This window comes from Aspergillus puulaauensis, chromosome 1 (assembly GCF_016861865.1).
Source record: "Aspergillus puulaauensis MK2 DNA, chromosome 1, nearly complete sequence".
NCBI classification, from domain to species: Eukaryota; Fungi; Ascomycota; class Eurotiomycetes; order Eurotiales; family Aspergillaceae; genus Aspergillus; species Aspergillus puulaauensis.
This window is the reverse complement of record NC_054857.1, coordinates 3,410,818-3,427,304: the sequence shown is the minus strand read 5'-3', so window position 1 is coordinate 3,427,304 and position 16,487 is coordinate 3,410,818. Positions and strand designations below refer to the sequence as shown.

General features: G+C 49.2%; 9 protein-coding genes across 9 annotated transcripts; 5 read left to right on the top strand and 4 right to left on the bottom strand.

Annotated features, from left to right (window-relative positions):
• Positions 1–384: 384 nt before the first annotated feature.
• On the bottom strand, positions 385–1,512 carry APUU_11352S (aldo/keto reductase family protein; the record flags this gene model as incomplete). The annotated part of the gene is made up of 2 exons (XM_041697346.1): positions 385–899; positions 978–1,512. 2 exons carry the CDS (start codon positions 1,510–1,512, stop codon positions 385–387), a joined length of 1,050 nt encoding a protein of 349 aa, XP_041550718.1.
• A 545-nt stretch (positions 1,513–2,057) lies between these two features.
• APUU_11351A (aspartate/glutamate racemase family protein) lies at positions 2,058–2,942 on the top strand (the record flags this gene model as incomplete). The annotated part of the gene is made up of 1 exon (XM_041697335.1): positions 2,058–2,942. One exon carries the CDS (start codon positions 2,058–2,060, stop codon positions 2,940–2,942), a length of 885 nt encoding a protein of 294 aa, XP_041550717.1.
• A 428-nt stretch (positions 2,943–3,370) lies between these two features.
• On the top strand, positions 3,371–5,222 carry TUB4 (gamma-tubulin mipA; the record flags this gene model as incomplete). The annotated part of the gene is made up of 8 exons (XM_041697324.1): positions 3,371–3,378; positions 3,456–3,496; positions 3,608–3,720; positions 3,788–3,841; positions 3,900–4,082; positions 4,157–4,360; positions 4,411–4,497; positions 4,548–5,222. 8 exons carry the CDS (start codon positions 3,371–3,373, stop codon positions 5,220–5,222), a joined length of 1,365 nt encoding a protein of 454 aa, XP_041550716.1.
• Positions 5,223–8,214: 2,992 nt separating this feature from the next.
• APUU_11349A (uncharacterized protein) lies at positions 8,215–8,433 on the top strand (the record flags this gene model as incomplete). Its single annotated transcript, XM_041697312.1, has 1 exon — positions 8,215–8,433. One exon carries the CDS (start codon positions 8,215–8,217, stop codon positions 8,431–8,433), a length of 219 nt encoding a protein of 72 aa, XP_041550715.1.
• A 709-nt stretch (positions 8,434–9,142) lies between these two features.
• APUU_11348S (uncharacterized protein) lies at positions 9,143–9,880 on the bottom strand (the record flags this gene model as incomplete). The annotated part of the gene is made up of 3 exons (XM_041697301.1): positions 9,143–9,164; positions 9,223–9,320; positions 9,557–9,880. The coding sequence occupies 3 exons, from the start codon at positions 9,878–9,880 to the stop codon at positions 9,143–9,145; spliced, it is 444 nt and encodes a 147-aa protein (XP_041550714.1).
• A 640-nt stretch (positions 9,881–10,520) lies between these two features.
• On the top strand, positions 10,521–11,213 carry APUU_11347A (uncharacterized protein; the record flags this gene model as incomplete). Its single annotated transcript, XM_041697290.1, has 2 exons — positions 10,521–10,801; positions 10,856–11,213. 2 exons carry the CDS (start codon positions 10,521–10,523, stop codon positions 11,211–11,213), a joined length of 639 nt encoding a protein of 212 aa, XP_041550713.1.
• Positions 11,214–11,418: 205 nt separating this feature from the next.
• Positions 11,419–12,678, bottom strand: RRD2 (serine/threonine-protein phosphatase 2A activator; the record flags this gene model as incomplete). The annotated part of the gene is made up of 1 exon (XM_041697279.1): positions 11,419–12,678. One exon carries the CDS (start codon positions 12,676–12,678, stop codon positions 11,419–11,421), a length of 1,260 nt encoding a protein of 419 aa, XP_041550712.1.
• A 291-nt stretch (positions 12,679–12,969) lies between these two features.
• On the bottom strand, positions 12,970–13,728 carry APUU_11345S (FMN-binding negative transcriptional regulator; the record flags this gene model as incomplete). The annotated part of the gene is made up of 1 exon (XM_041697268.1): positions 12,970–13,728. The coding sequence occupies one exon, from the start codon at positions 13,726–13,728 to the stop codon at positions 12,970–12,972; it is 759 nt and encodes a 252-aa protein (XP_041550711.1).
• A 711-nt stretch (positions 13,729–14,439) lies between these two features.
• Positions 14,440–16,466, top strand: APUU_11344A (Zn(II)2Cys6 transcription factor domain-containing protein; the record flags this gene model as incomplete). Its single annotated transcript, XM_041697257.1, has 3 exons — positions 14,440–15,374; positions 15,445–15,755; positions 15,826–16,466. The coding sequence occupies 3 exons, from the start codon at positions 14,440–14,442 to the stop codon at positions 16,464–16,466; spliced, it is 1,887 nt and encodes a 628-aa protein (XP_041550710.1).
• Between the last annotated feature and the right edge of the window lie 21 nt (positions 16,467–16,487).

The following is a 16,487-nucleotide window of genomic DNA, read 5'->3' as shown; positions in this document are numbered from 1 at the left end:
CTTGACAAGACATTCTCTTGGTCGCTATTACGTATTCACTTGTATAGAGAAGAGGACACCTCACAGAGCAAAATCACCCAAAAGCGCCCCAAAACTGCGGCTTGTTCCAAGCAATGGTTGCCTGGTTTTCGTGGCTGTGTATGAACAGCTGACGACGAATGAACTCATTGCACAGATTGTATCTCCAATGTATTTTTGGAGGGAGATTCTGATACGCTCATTTCTTTTTCAAATTAGGTAAGAATGCTGGGCAAGGGCTGATAATTTTTCAATATATCGAACGAAGAGGATGCATTTAGCATCAAACGACAAAGGCTAAAATAATAAATATATTTGGCACAAGTACGGATACTCCCATCCAATTTCTGACATGTTCCCTGGCGCCTAAACCTTAGGCTTTGGTTTGAACAACGCCTCCTGGGTGTTGTATGTGTATTTGAGGTCCAGATGCCAGTAATCTGGAGTTGTCGGTTTTGCGATTAACCACGCATTATCTAGTGCTTCAACAACCTCCTCTGGAAGAGGCCCTTTTTGCACATCTCTGAGATTGCTTTCTAACTGGGCAAAGCTGCTCACGCCAATGATGATTCCGTCCCGGCCATCGTCGACGTTGAGCTTGGAGTGGTGGTGAACCCAACGCAGCGCAGTCTCAGGCAGTGTAAGCCCATGTTTCTGTACCACGGGTTCGATGACGGCCAAGGCATCGAAGGTGGCATCCCGGAAATAACGTTTCCTATACATTGCACCACTCTTAGACTTGTCGCTATATCGGCCCTCTGCGGGAATATCCTTCGTCTTGTATTTGCCAGAGAAAATTCCACCAGCAAGGGGATTGTAAACGACTATTTCGATGCCGTAGCGCTTGCAGGCAGGAATTAACTCGGTTTCAATTGAACGTGCTGTAGTGTCAGAGGTCAGTACAATCAACACTGCAAGGTTACCCTAAACTGTAGGGCTATAAGTCATGGCTAACTCACTGATCGCGTTATACATTGCCTGGAAAATTGTCGGTCGTACCCAGCCCCTCTCATTGCAAAGAGTGACAACTTCTGCGAGTTCAAACGCTGTGAAATTACTCAACCCTAGTTGCACAAACTTGCCCTCTTTATGCAACTCGTTAACGGCTTCTAATGTCTCGGCAAATGGAACAGACCGGTCAGGCGCATGCAAGTAGAAGATATCAACCTGGTCTGTCCCCAATTCCTTAAGGGATGTCTCGAATCTCTCACGGAGAACATCGGGTTTATGGACACCAGGAGCTGTTGGGTAGACCTTGGTTGCCAGTTTTAAACCTCGCTCCTTCCATTTTGCCTGGGCCGTGAAAGCTTCCTGCGCTCCGCCAATATAGAGACGTGCGGTATCGACTTCGTTGAAGCCTTGTTGCTGAATATAGTCCAAGTGCTTGTTGAACTCATCCAACGATGTGATACGAGCGCCTGCTGACTCGTCTGTACCGTAGGTCATTAACCCAAGGATTGTCCTTGGGACTGGGTTCTGAGCGATGAGGGGCATATTGCTGTCTCGATATAGATAGCTGCGGGGTAAGAGGTGCATGTTAGCAGGGGTGCAGGTACATAACCAGTATGGCTTACCTGGGTATTGCCGAGTCGCAGATAAATCTATCTGGACCTTTCAAACGGGTTACAGACACAGCTGAAGCAAAATAATTAATATTTATCCACGGAACTCGGCAGAGAGCTGGAGATGAACGGCCGGATTATCAAGCATCACGACCCCACACCTGGTCGCGTCATTCCCGTCGTATTTGGGCAAAGAAACTCGTATTGGCAATATATTATGCTCTGTGTATATTTGCTTTCTGGCCACTGTAAAGCCTTCTATACTCGTCTGGGACCAAATGAATTCAACGAAAGGATTGCCTCCCGCCAGGTAGTTGGTGCTTAGCAGAATGCGGGCCCAATTGCTCGAGAAGCGGCGAATCCCCAGCATTTCTGCACAACTCCAAAGCTCCCCATTCACTGCTCTTAGCTTCTCAACCCCGCCACCAAACTGTCCATGGCCGAAGGCGATACGAACGTCCGTATCCAACATCAACCATGGCGACAGTGAGTGGTCCACGATTCTCAATCTTGGTCATCAACCCCAACACCTCTACTCATATGACAAGTGCCCTGGTCCCCATCTTGGAAAACCTCGGGTACACCGACGTCCAGTTCGACTACTTCACAGCTCCACAGTCTGAATCTGTTACACTTCCCGATGGGCGAGTCATCCACGGCATCTCTAGCATAAACTCGGGCGAAGACTCAGTCCTATCAGCCCTCCACTGCAGGCCATTTGTGGAACCGTTGGTCCCAAAGTACGATGCTTTTCTCGTCGCATGCTATTCAGCCCACCCCCTCGTTGGAATGCTCAGAGAGGCCATCGATAAGCTAGAAGATGCAGCTTTATTGGAGCTCGGGCCAACCGCAAGTACCAAAAAGAAGTACGTGACGGGTATCTTTGAAGGAAGCATCGTGGCTTCGCTATCACTGGTCAGCTCTTTCCAACTCACATGGGATGGAGGGTTTGGCAAATCGCAAGCTAAGGACACATTTGGTATTGTCACTACTGGGAGTAGTTGGAAGGCTGAGCTCACCAATGCTGTTTCGGACATGCTCGTCAACTCCGGTGATAAAACCCCCTCTAATAGGTTCACTGGTGTGGAAACAACTGGGCTCACGGCCGTCGAGCTCCATACCACCCAACCTGAAGAAGTACGACGAAGGATTATCGAGGCCACCGAGCGGCTGATCAAAGTAAACCCACGCCCTGTTAGTGCTATCTGCCTAGGATGCGCTGGTATGGCCGGCATGGAGGAAGCGGTTCGAGAGGGCTGTATCAAGGCATACGGTCGAAAGCAAGGTAGCCGTGTGAAGATAGTCGACGGCGTTGTTTCTGGTGCCGGTATGCTTGTGACGGCATGCAAAGCTGGTTTCTAGGGTCATGCTTTAGCAATCTACGAGTTCATATTACGACGTATTTGAGATATGTTATTGAAGAGATTATCGGTCTCAATCTAAGGAATGTGGAAATCTCCAAAGAATCGCACTGATGACTTGATGAGAGCATATTATTTATCTATGGGCGAAACAGATGAGGAGCGTTACCAGCGACAAAGTTGTTATGAATATCAGGTTGGCTATTATAATTGAGTCTCGATTTATGAAAAAGCAGTAATTATTGACTCTGACGTTGAAGTAAACCAATCCATGCAGTTATAATCCATTCATGTTGATCGAGTCATGGCGGTACGTCTTCACTTCCTGCGTCACTTGCGGTCTGAGGCCCCACTCCGATCAAACTCCCCCAAGGAACGCGCTACGCGTAGATTATCACCTCGACTTCTCCGGGTTAAACAGGAAAAAAGATGCCCAGGTATGCCATTCTAGCTTTTGCTTTAAATCTTCATTTTACTGTGGATTTGTCTCGAGTTGTTTTTAACATTTTTACAGGGAGATCATCACACTTCAAGCCGGCCAGTGCGGCAACAACGGTACGAAACCCACGACCTAGAGCAACCAACTCGAGACCCCTCTCGCCCCAGCCGACAATCTAGTCTATTACACCCCATCTACCGGCGTTATACTGACGGAGACTTTTGCAGTGGGGAGTCAATTCTGGCAACAGCTATGCCTGGAGCACGGGATAAGTCAAGATGGAAATCTGGAGGAGTTTGCGACAGAAGGCGGTGATCGCAAGGATGTGTTCTTCTACCAGGTGTGTAGACCGCGGTGTCACTGAATTGGGAGCCTTCTGGAGCAGTCACTAATGGGTTGTTTTCTAGAGTGATGATACACGATACATTCCCCGAGCGATCTTACTGGACTTAGAACCGAGGGTAGGATGCCCATATGCGGAGGAGCTTTGCGGACAACGAGCTGAAACGTTTTTGATAGGTTTTGCATGGCATTCAATCTGGCCCATACAAGAACATCTACAACCCGGAAAACTTCTTTATCGGACAGCAGGGTATTGGTGCTGGAAATAACTGGGGTGCTGGATATGCCGCTGGGGAGGTCGTCCAGGAGGAGGTTTTCGACATGATTGATCGGGAAGCGGATGGGAGTGACTCTCTAGAGGTATGGCGCCGCAGTGGGAATACAACGGAGCTATCAATCCGAAACACAGGGAAGTTAAGTTGACGTTGAAATAGGGTTTCATGTTTCTACACTCGATCGCAGGAGGAACTGGTTCTGGACTGGGAAGCTTCATCCTGGAGCGCATGAACGACCGATTCCCAAAGAAATTGATCCAAACATACTCCGTTTTCCCCGATACACAGGCTGCAGATGTCGTGGTCAACCCGTATAATAGTCTTCTCGCCATGCGACGACTGACGCAGAATGCTGACTCTGTTGTAAGACTGCACTATCTGGCGATTGCTACATACGCTAAATTGCTTCTCAGGTTGTCTTGGATAATGCTGCCCTCTCACGAATCGTCGCCGACAGACTGCACGTGCAAGAACCCTCGTTTCAGCAAACCAACCAACTCGTATGTTCAGTCCGATAGGTAGCCGTTGAAGGCGCATGCTAACAATTTAGGTATCTACTGTTATGTCCGCTTCTACAACCCCCCTTCGATACCCGGGCTATATGCATAATGACCTTGTCGGGATCATAGCCTCTCTAATTCCCACGCCACGCAGCCACTTCCTCCTTACCTCATACACACCTTTCACAGGAGATAATATCGACCAAGCCAAGACGGTCCGGAAAACAACAGTCCTAGATGTCATGCGTCGTCTTTTACAGCCCAAGAACCGGATGGTCTCGATCAACCCTAGCAAGTCCAGCTGCTACATCAGTATCCTCAACATCATCCAGGGAGAGGCGGACCCAACAGATGTGCACAAATCGCTACTACGTATCCGTGAGCGACGTCTGGCGTCGTTCATCCCCTGGGGCCCCGCTAGCATCCAGGTTGCTCTTACTAAGAAATCGCCATACATCCAGAACACACATCGTGTCAGTGGTCTAATGCTAGCGAACCACACATCGGTTGCTACGTTGTTCAAACGAATCGTCCAACAATATGACCGCCTACGAAAACGAAACGCTTTCTTAGAACAATATAAGAAAGAAGCTCCATTCCAAGACGGCCTCGACGAATTCGACGAAGCCCGAGCAGTGGTGATGGATCTCGTTGGAGAATACGAAGCGGCAGAGAGAGAAAACTACCTGGACCCAGAGGCGGGTAAGGAGGAGCTCGGAGTATGAGAAGCAACGCGTTTGCTTCTCTTTTGATGTTCATTTCGTTTTATCTTATGACCTGGTGTATCCTGAGACGGGAAAAGGCGTTTTCATTTTATTCTCTAACGTCAATGCGTGCGTGTTGTTTGAATTTCTATATTTGGCGCGGAAATTACCTAGGTATCTGATTAGGGGGGAAATGAAAGAAATTTGAAACTCATGTTGGTCAGTGTGCAGTAATCTTACGAATATTGCGATTGGCTACCTAGTCCCCATATGTTCTGAGGCCGGGGTTATTTATTTTAATTCCAATTCGTTGCCGAGGTGCCTATTCACTGTGGTTTGAGATTCGCCGTCCAATTGATGGTGTAGTTGGTATAAAGTTGGTCGAGCCCAAAGACGCGGCGCTACGCCTCGACTTAGAGATAATGTTCCACTTTTATCCTCTACTTTTAGAAAAATAAACGACAACCATCGTACAAGGTCTTGGTTTTATATAACTTTTTCGTATATGCTAATTTCCTCTTCATACCCCAAGTATCCGATATTTGCCCCCCATTTCTTGCCTTCGCATTATACGATCAAATGAGGGTCCACCAATATGCCCAAGACGTCGCTCGAATCACGGAGAGTTGAATGGATCTAGCCATCTTGCAAATTGCCAAGGGCCTCAGCAAGTTGGGAAACCAAGCTTGTTGCTGGAAATCGTCCGCTGCAAGGAGGAGTTGCAGGGAGTTCCAGAGTCTGAGTGGTAGTGGTAGTGGTAGTGGTACAGTTAACGTTTCCCCAAATTCAGACCCAACGACTGCTACCGTACCTTGCCCATGAGTTGTCAGTCAGTTAACCGCTCAGAAGTCGCCGTAGATATTAAAACGTGGAGTCCATAGTCGAGAAGTTATTCACCCTGAGACTCATCTCTCAGACCGTGGGACTCGCAGGCTCGGCAGCTCTCATTGGCCCTTGGAGACTGAACCACTCTTGTACGAGTCACCCTTCTCGACGCCTTGGTTGGCCATTGTGAATTTAAACAGAACCTGGCTTCTGCGTACCTCGGCGGGGATGTGGAGATGGTGCAGGAAGGGAGTCGATCGCCAGAGGACTGCAAGGTGGACGTGACTGAGTGGTGCAAAGGGTGCAGCAATGCCAAAAATCGGGATTACCCGGTTCGGTCTAGTGCCGTGTCCAAGTTGATAACCTCTGAAGAATTGCTCATTGTCTCCAAATAAGTAATGCTGCGTGTTGAGAATTGGAGGTCGACTAGAAAATTTCTACCAGGGTTCGTCTAGTCTTTCCGTTCCTGATGGCAGCACGCAGTATGAACTACGAATTCCGAAGTACATCCGACACTTCTCGATCGCTAGCCGATCTCGCCGACGAAATTGGAGTTGGAGGCCTGGAATGATACGGTGTAGAACGCCCTAATCAAGGCCGCAAAAAATGCTATTGCTGGGAAACGGGATCTGGCTCAGCTACGTAGTACTAGTCAAGAGTTCTGCAGCCAGCACAGACGACAGATGGGCCGATCTGCATGCTGTGCGTTGGACGTGGTGTGCGACCTCCGTCTCCCATCCGGTGCTCCTTGTACTCGGCACCACAATGGGAAAAAGGTACTGTACAGCTGAGCTTAGGACGCCAATGTGACGCTTCACGAGTACATGACCCTCGAGTCTCGAACTCACTCAGCTGACGGCGCTTGGGAATGGATTCCGCAGTTCGCGACCAACGGGCCTCATGTGACTCCCTCCCCCCGGCCAGGAGATTAAGATTTGATAGCCTGCGCCCAAGTCACCCGTTTCTCTCAATAATCCCATTTTCATATGGGAACTGGGTTGGCTCAAGGCTTTGAGTTAACTATTGCGGGGAGGGTTAAGCCAGGTGCGCATTGCACAGACATTGGCTTGGCTGCAGTGCGACCTGAGTACCTGGATTGCATTACTAGGGATACTCTTGCGCGACTAGTAGAGAAGTAGTCGCAGGGTTGGTGCATTGCGGCGGTTGGGCTGCGAATTCTGTCCAGATGGCAACCGCAAACACGCAACCTGGCCCATCCAATTTCTCCGTATGCGCTCCGGGTCCTTGTGATAGCGTCACTTCATGACTTGCGACATCATTCAGTCAGAAGTCGTGGTGGCAGCATGACGCCATAAAGTGCGTGGATAAGACACGTATGGACCACGACTCGAGGTATACTAAGGCACCACCACCACCACCACTAACTCGCTACTAGTAACTCTGTCGGTCAGTGAAAGAACTCGGGGCGTAACTTAGTAAGATGAAAGAGTCTGCCTTCCACGGTTGCCATCATTGTTACAACTGCTCTGCTAATCGAATCCGGAAGGCGAGAGTCTGGGTCGGTGATTAATAAAGCAGCGAATATTTCAGTACCGCGAGATGAAGCGTTCAGGCGAGTCCTGGAAGCTTCCAGTGCTCCACCAGGCGTGGTTGACTAGTAGTTCCAGAGTAGGCGGTTTGAACAGCGGCTAATAATGTCGACTGCAACAGTGACCCGACTGCGGCGATCGCCTTGACTCAGCCGGGCATCCATGAGGCGATTCCGTATAAATTGACTTTGCGCTGCTGTCGCCGCTGCGCTGCCTCGCTCCGTTTCCTTTTCCACCCTTTGTCCATTCGTGATTCTCGGTTTGCGTCCCGGTTCCAGAACCTAGTCCACTTTCCCTCCTTATATATTCCGCCATCCTCCCTCCTCACCCTTCATAGCGCCCCCATCCTTATCTGCCCTCCTTATCTCTCTCACCTCTCCCAGCTCGCTCTTGTGACCGACCTTCTACTCTTACTACCACGTCACCCTCAGTTCCTCGACATTTCGGTCCCTTCTATCCGCTACCTCGCTCATTTGCAGCATCGTTGAGCGGTTTTCCTTCCACATAACTCTGCTCAAAACCTTCACCAACCGCCCCAACAAGCGACAGCGTCGTCTCCGCACCGAGTCCCGACTTCGGCGTCGCCTCCTTATCCGCACCCTTCCTTCTTCGGCCTCTTCTCGCCACAACCACCCAGCATGGCTCCGCGCAAGCCTCGTTGCAATTTCAAGGAGTGCAAGGAAGCTGCCCAACGCATCGTCGGCGACTGCAGTTTCTGCAACGGCCACTTCTGCTCCAAACACCGGATGCTGGAAGCTCACTCGTGCACCGGTCTCGAGGACTGCAAGAAGGAATCCCACGCCCGGAATGCCGATAAACTCAACAATGAGCGGACTCAAGTCATTAAGGGGGTATAAATAGGGGGTCACCTCTCATCACACCTCCTTTCATTTCCACCATCTATCGACCTGCGATCCGTTTTCGATCCCATTCTCCTCTTGAGCGATTTCGGATATGTCGGCGGCTACGGCTACAGATATGCAACATTCTCCGTTAGATGTGGATTTTTTTTTATTTTTTTTTATGATTCTGCTTCCTATTTGTCGTCGTTGAGCATCTTCACTTCTGGGTTGGGGCATCTATTTCTCTATCTTCCTATTTTCCGCATCATACGCGTGGCGTTAGACTACTGTGGAGTTGACTTCTTTTGTTTCCTTTCTTGCATAGTCTTGGGACTGCGATAGTCATTGACGTTTCAGTTGATGGCTACTTGATGGCAAGATCTTTTTCATCCATCCACTTGGAGCAGAATCTTGGTCCCATTTTTGGACTATCATCGTGTCCATTGGCGTGTCACATAGCCAAGCGGGTATAGGTACATATGCATACTTTTGAACCCATCATCTTTCCATATTCTAGGAACAACGTAGACGTCGTGCATGGTGTGTGTTCGGAACCAGTAAGCGTGCAGAACGTAGCCGGGGCCATCCTAGCAGGCCAAAGCTCAAACAGGGACTGGGGACCACTCCCATTTCCCAAATGGCACAGCCAGCTAAGCTGAAGTTGAATTCGAAGTTAAAGCTGAAACGCAAATAATACAGTTGAGCGTGAGATCGTTGGTTGGCTTTAGCCGGGTCCAATCTTGGGCCTGTACGTGAACACTTAGCATCATGCCATTCGAGAAAACAGAAGCAGTAGGAACATACATATCGTGGTGCTCGCTCAATCTGCTCAAGTACTTATTCAGTTCCTCGACCCGCTCCTTATGGGTCTTGATACCGTCGCGCTTCAGTCGCTCTAATGCCTATCGGTGTATCAGCATGAATGTATGTCGCCATACCCGGAAAACTGAAGATTGGAGAATAGCCCAGACATGACCTGACACTAGAAACAAACGAAGGAACAGGACACGGGAATTGTAAAAAATAAAAAAAATAAACAAAATAAACAAAAGTACATCCTCGAATCCAATCTCACATCCAAAAAGAAGGACAAACCGAAATGCAGATTTGGGGCAAAAGTAGAGTGAGTGCAACATACCCGCTTCCTCCTCATCTCCTCATGCCTCTTCTCAGCTTCCGTCTTCGCAGGCGCATGCGACTGCGACTGTGGGGTCGAGGATCCATTACCCTCCTCCCCTTCTTCACCCGGTAAAGCACCAGTAGTAGTAGTAGAGGATCCCTCCTCCCCAGCAGCTGCAGCTTCGCTGCTCTTCTCTCTTTCCTTCTCGGCTCCGCCCGCGCCAGCAGCGGTAGTGGCGGAAGAGCTCTTCTTGCTACTCTTCTTCTTTTTGACCCGGCCGTCGCTAACTTTGGCGCCTTTGAGTTTGAGCTTCCCGCCGCCGCCGGCTGAGTATTCATCCATTTTAAATGGGTGATGCGCCGGTATTTGAGGTCTATGGGGTCTTGAGGGTTGACTTTTGTAGGTATGGTCTGGTTGGGAGACGGAGGTGATTTGACAGAATGGGAGTGGCGGCGGTGCTGCTTTATGGGAATCACGTGACATATACTTGCTGGGTAGAGGATGGATTTCATCTTGAACTGAACAGGATTTCTATTGTGGGTTTAATATGCTTATAGAGGGCGAATTATAGATTTGAGCCCATGATGTATTTTGTGGCTTGGTCTGAAACCTATGGGCTATACCTATATTACCTAGGATTCTGGTTGTAGCACGGTTGTATAGAGGTTCGTAGTCGAGTATTAATGATTGGGGAACTTAAACTAGACTCACTATTGGGTATATTCACTTCTATATACTTATACCGCCAATTGTAGCCCTGTATATTCATATGCTTCCCTAACAGCTTCATAAACCCCCGCCAATCTACACAAACTCACTTTAATGAAAACAAAGCCCATGAGTTCAACCCACTTGAACATTCACTTATCGAGAACAAAGCCATTGAGCACACTCGCAGAGTATAAGTAGTACCCCGTAGTATAGGAGCCAGTGTACCACATCTTTTGTTTCCATCAAACCCTCTTTACCTTCAAGCATTAACATGGATCCAATCGAGTCGACCGAGGGAGCTTATCAAACTGGCCAAATGGAGGACGACCAGATAATGTCAGACCAAGATTCAAACGACGAAGCAGAAGAAGAAGCCAGTGAAACCACCATACTAAACACGACCCACCGTCAAGCCCCAGAATCCACATGGGTCCCAGGGCAACAAGCAAAATACGAGTGCGCAACCTGTACACTCTGCAGCACAGGCTCAGACTGTCCAACAGCGGGCCACCCTTTCAACACAGAACTCCAAACCGGACTGCGATGCTATCAGTGCTCCGCTTGTTCACATTTGAGATACAAGCCCACGGCGACTAACGGGCGCAGACTCTCACAGAAACAACTAGAGGAGCTGGACACCCCGAAGCCGTACAAGAAACCGCCTAAGCGCTTTTACACGGATGATTTCACGTGGTACGTGGTTATCCCTCTTGAGGAGGAGTGTGACTCGTTGATTTTCAGGTATAGAGTTGCGCTTGCGGAAATGGAGAATGCCAAGGCGACGATTTATACCGAGAAGCCGGATGATGAGGATTGTGGGAAGGGTTTCGTTTTTGAAATTGGCATGAAACAGTCGACGGACATAAAGATGGTGCTTGAGGAGGCGAGAGAGATACTCAGGGATAGGCTGAGGAGTAATGTTAATGTTTGGGCGATGGAGGTTAGTATAGATGAGTGGCAATGAGGGCTTTTGCTGGGTTCTGTTCTGAGCGTCTTTTCTCTATAATTGGGTATTTTGGTATTTGTGGTTTAATGGGATTGCTGGAATCATAAACTGTTCCCGGGCGAGTCCAAAATAATTAAATCTATATCATTCATTTAGCATTCTAAGATCTGTATATGTAGTTTCATTTCAACATTTCACATAAATGTACTTAGTAGTAAGCCGCCTAATCAAAAGGAATCGGGCGTAGGTTCGAGCTCCCACCCATCCTTTTTCGCATCTCAGCCCCAGCGGCTATAGTACTCGGTACCTTGATTCCACAGCAATCGCCAAACCAATCTGAATGCTGACTGTGGTCGTGGGCATGCCCGTCTCCATGCTCGTGCGTATGTTCGCTTTCCTCTTCTCCAGCTGGGAGTTCGCCCATACCAGGTTCAGCAGGTAATAAACTGCCAAACAAGAAGTGCTGCATGATAGGAAGTTTCCCCATGACTTCCTTGATGAACATTTTCTTCATGCCGCTCTCAATCTTAGTCCAGTTCTTCGCGCCCGAGATATCATCCAGCATAGGACTATGCCACCGAAGACCTTTTACTGTTTTGACGCTATCCACCCATCGCACCTGGTCGAGATAGAGATACCGATCCCCCTCTTCATCAAGAATAGCGGTGTTATGAATCGCCAGCGGCGTGACATATGGATGTCCAACGAGCTGCGCCGCGCCAAACAAAAACGGCAAGAAGTGGTAATCATCCAATCCCCAGACACCGTGGGACCCGGCGGGTTCAAGATAATATGTCGACTGAACATCGCGCATAAGACGCATATACCGAACATAGACACGGAACACGATCGACTCAAAGTCCGGCTTTGAGAACAGGCTGTGCTGTCGCAGACAGAGAAGCCACATCATGAAATTCAGTTCGTGCCCCGAGCCATAGTCCAGTCTGTCCCGCGATCCCAGCGAGTGAATCAGGTATGTGGATATCTCGTCAATAGCAGACTCGTTTTGTATTCCGAGAATGTCTCGATGCCATGCTGTGCTCTGGGTGGCGACGTCGTCAAACAGGTCGCGGAAGGCAGGGTTCCCGAACCGAGAGCCACCCTGGTCGATACCTGGGTGCTTTTCGACGAGCTTGTCGATATTGTTTATTACCGAGAGAATTTTGGAGATGTTGGCGGGGAGATTGGCTTCGGTGTCTGGTGCTGCGCGGCCCCGCACCGAGTCTGAAAGACCGAAGATGAAGGCGAGAACAAGGGTGTAGGTTGGCGAGGAGAGGAATGTTTCATGATCATTTTTAGAAAGGATTCGACGAACGGGGACAAAGTGTTCGTGGGAGGATAGGTCTGGCGGGTTCGGGAGGGGAGGGGTGACGGGGGTTGGATCTCTTGAGGATTGGGACTTTGTTCTTGCTGCACGCAGCTCTGATAGCTTTTGCGAGAGATCGATCTTCGGCTTCGCGGATGTTTTTTGATCTTCGGCCATGTTGAGAGTTGAGTTGTTTTTTGTTGTAAGTTGAAAGAAGCTGTTAATGCTATCGGAATGATGTCAAATCAGACGGGGACCACGGTGGATCCCCGAAGCGGTTAGCGTCCTTATATAGTAGGAGAGCCATCGAAGGCTTCAAGGTCTTGAAATTTCTATTACAATTTACCAAGCTGGATACAAAGTAGTCCATGTCATGGATATTATAAATGTATTGGGATATCATGGCCTTCGTCTTTATGCGCTAATATGCCGTAGTGACACAAAATAGTGGGATCAACTTCTAAATCCTCACTTCTTCCGATCCTTCATTTCTGCCCTCAGCTTCACCATATCCGCAATCCCCTTCCCGGTTTCAGTGCCCAGTTTCTCGAACCCATTGATGACGCCCTCCTGATCACCCTGGCCCATTTCCTGGCTCATCTTAAACTTCCCCTGTAGGCGGTCGATCGTAATCTCGATGCCGATAATGTTCTTCTTTAGAAGGTCGACGTAGTTAACCGGCGCATCAGACACCTTCCACGGCGAAGCATATCCCATAATTGACGTTTCCGACTGGTTCGATAGTTCCTCAACTTGCTTCTGTAAATAGTTCGACGTTTCCTCAGACTTGGAGTCACAGTATATCCGGATTTTCCCATATGCCTGCGCAGCGGCATAGTTCCAGGTGGGAACGACCTTGCCAGTTGCGGGCTTGGTCTCGGTATAAAATTTTGGGGTCACATAGTGGTGATGTGGGCCGTTAAAGAGTATCAGGACCTCGTCTGGTAGCTCGAGACTTGTGTTGCCTTGCTCTTGTTGCGCCGCCAATGCCTCCATCAGCGCTTTTGCCTGCGGATTCTGCTTTGCCATATGACCGCGTAGTATTCCGTTCGAGAGACTACCATCTTTCGTCTCTGGAACATCTAGTATGAATGGAATATGGCTGCTTTGGAGAAGTGGGTATGAAGGCGACCGGATAGCTGTTGTGACAATTCCTAGTGGGTTGTCGCGGATGAGTTGGTGGAGGATGGCGATTTGCCCCTCTGCGTGGACTGCTCGCAGGTACATTTCTAGCCGAGATCTGTTTTATGTAGCTTGACCTCTACACGAATATTTGAGTTTCAAGATGTACGAGGTTGAAACTATTCGCGTCTGGTCTTCTTAAAGGTAAGGCGATGCGGGGAGTCATATAGCCCTGGATGTCACCACTTAGGCATGATTTGGATGCTTTTAATCGTTCCTTTGCCATTGGTAGAGAAAACCGACTCGTCGCCGAACTTCTCCAAATGGAATGGGGGCCTTTGGTCAGTCATCGGTCCAGTTCCCGAGCCCCGCCTGAAGGCCAGGGCGCCAGAATCGGGTTTGGGGTCCGGAAAACACTGGATCTCAGGGCATTCCGTTCTTGCTGGTAAAAGATGGGTTGTCTGTCAGTGACTCAACGGTTGGTTAGTGACAACAAACACAGCGCCACTATTTCCATCGCCCACAAAGCAACGACCTCCAATGTCAAAAGTCCTCGGCTGGACGTTAAAACTGCGCGCTATCTGGTCATGTGACTCCCTTGTTCATTGCTGGGGCGAGTCTAGCCTATGCCCGTCCAGCCTCAGCCTCCAGGTCATGCCGGACCTGAACAGGAGACCTGTCTTCGTTCCCGAGGCGTTGCGCCCTTGAATCCTTGGTCGGTTTCATTCAATGGCTTTATCCTGATGAGCTGTATAGCTTGTCGATATCCGGCAGTTTTTCTCACCCACTTCCCTCCATAAACAACCTGCAGGGATTATGTCTACTCGAAATCCCTATCAATCAGGCTCCACTTCTAGGGTGGGGAAGAAAAGAACTGCCAGTCAATACGGGCAAGCGTGTTTACCCTGCTTCAAGAACAAGTCCAAGTGCGTTAGACACGACAACGCTGATAGCTGCGAAAGATGTATTCGACTCAAGAAGGAATGCTCCTCGGCAGAGTCGCTTCGCAAGCGAGCTACTCAGAAGCCTTCCGATGCGGCTGCAACAATCGCAAGCCTCAAGGCCAAGGTTGACAGTCTCAACACGCTTTTAAATGAAGTCGTTGAGGGTTCTGCTTCGCCCTCTGCCTTGCGCGATGTTCTTCAGGAGAGACAGCAGGGCACAGAACCACTATATGAAACGAGGGAACTGTCGATATCTGACCGGACGCCAACCACTTCAAGTGATTGGAAGTTATCTCCCGATCAAGAACTATCACGTCTTTCTATCTTCCGGGAACGGATGCTGCCGTTTCTTGCGTTCGTGGATCTGCCACCAGATTTGAGTGCACAGAAACTCGACGAGGAGAAGCCGCTTTTATTTCAAGCCATTATGGCTGTCACCTCGCCATCGGTCCAGGAGAAACGGGTACGTGGGAACGAGTTGAAAAGTATTATTACCCAAAAAACATGGGGAGGCATTGACACGAGCTTGGATTTGCTACTCTGCGTATTGACATATCTCTGTTGGGGTTATGATACCTTTATCAATAATGTGACCACCTCGAGTCCTTCTCGTCTAACGCAAATAGCAATGGCGGTAGCGTACGATCTTCGTGTGGATACATCAGGACCCATTGGATCATATCTTTTCCCCGGCGAAGTAATGAGCGCGGGCCTAGGCCCTCGTCGTTCGAGAAACCCAGAGGAGACAGCCCAGGAAAAACTAGAGAACAAGAGGGCTATATTGGGATGTTTCTTTTTGAGTTCTTTGTGCGTTTTTGCTCTTCCAATCATGCTCTAGCATAACACTAATTTTTTTTGCTTTGACGCTGTGTTTCAGGACGGCATCTCATTATCGTCGAATGGAACCTATGCGTTGGACACCTCAGATGGAGGAGTACCTCGACACTTTAGGCAGAACCAAGGAGTGTGTAACCGACGTACTGTTTTGCCTGCAGGTACGCCTCCAGGCTCTTGCTCAACAAGTCAGCGAGGAAAAGGACCAGCGACAATTGGGGCGCTACCAGACAATCGCGAACTTGACGCCCGGCAACTCAACAGAGCCTTTGCTAAATAGGTGGTATCTTGAGGCCGTGCAAAGGAAGATACATGAAATAGCGGCTTTGATACCACCGCATCTCAAGTCTAATGGCAAGTTCTCGTCACTGGATTATTCCCAGCAATGTGTTGATCAAGCCCTCCTAACAGGTGGTCTATACAGAAATACTTCTGTCACAACTCTATTACACCTCCCTTAGCATATACGAAACCATCCACCCAGTCAGTGCGGATGTCGAATACACCCCTTCATTCAACATATCATCCACCCTCGATGAGCGAGATTGCCACTACCACACCCTACAGGCTATACGATCCTTTTTTGATAATTTTTCCAGATTTACTTCCTTGCAATGGGCCGGTTTCCCTTTCCATTTTTGGGCACAGTCGGTACGGTGTACCGCCGTATTAATAAGACTATCACTCCCCGCGGACCACCGTGACGAAGTTCGTAATACAGTTGACGTGCTCACTGTGGTGGATTTGATTTCGGAAAGAATAAAAGGAGCCGCGATTGAGGCAGGGGAGACTTCTTCGGAAGACCTTTTTGGAAAATTCCATCGTGCCTCAAGGGCGCTGTACGCTCATATATCCGCCAAGTTGCAACCACCCCCAGAGCAGCAACACACTTCGCTGCCTTGGACGGAAGTACCCGTCTGGGGCGACTCTGGATTTGATCCGGGTTCCATTGATGCGACGCAGATGTTGATGATGCAGTGGCTTGGCTTTAATGATCCCACTGCTAGTGCGGCGATGTCGTTCAGTAGTCCGGCTTTATACCATAGCTACATGCCCGACATGTAATCTTGAATTCATTAAATTGAT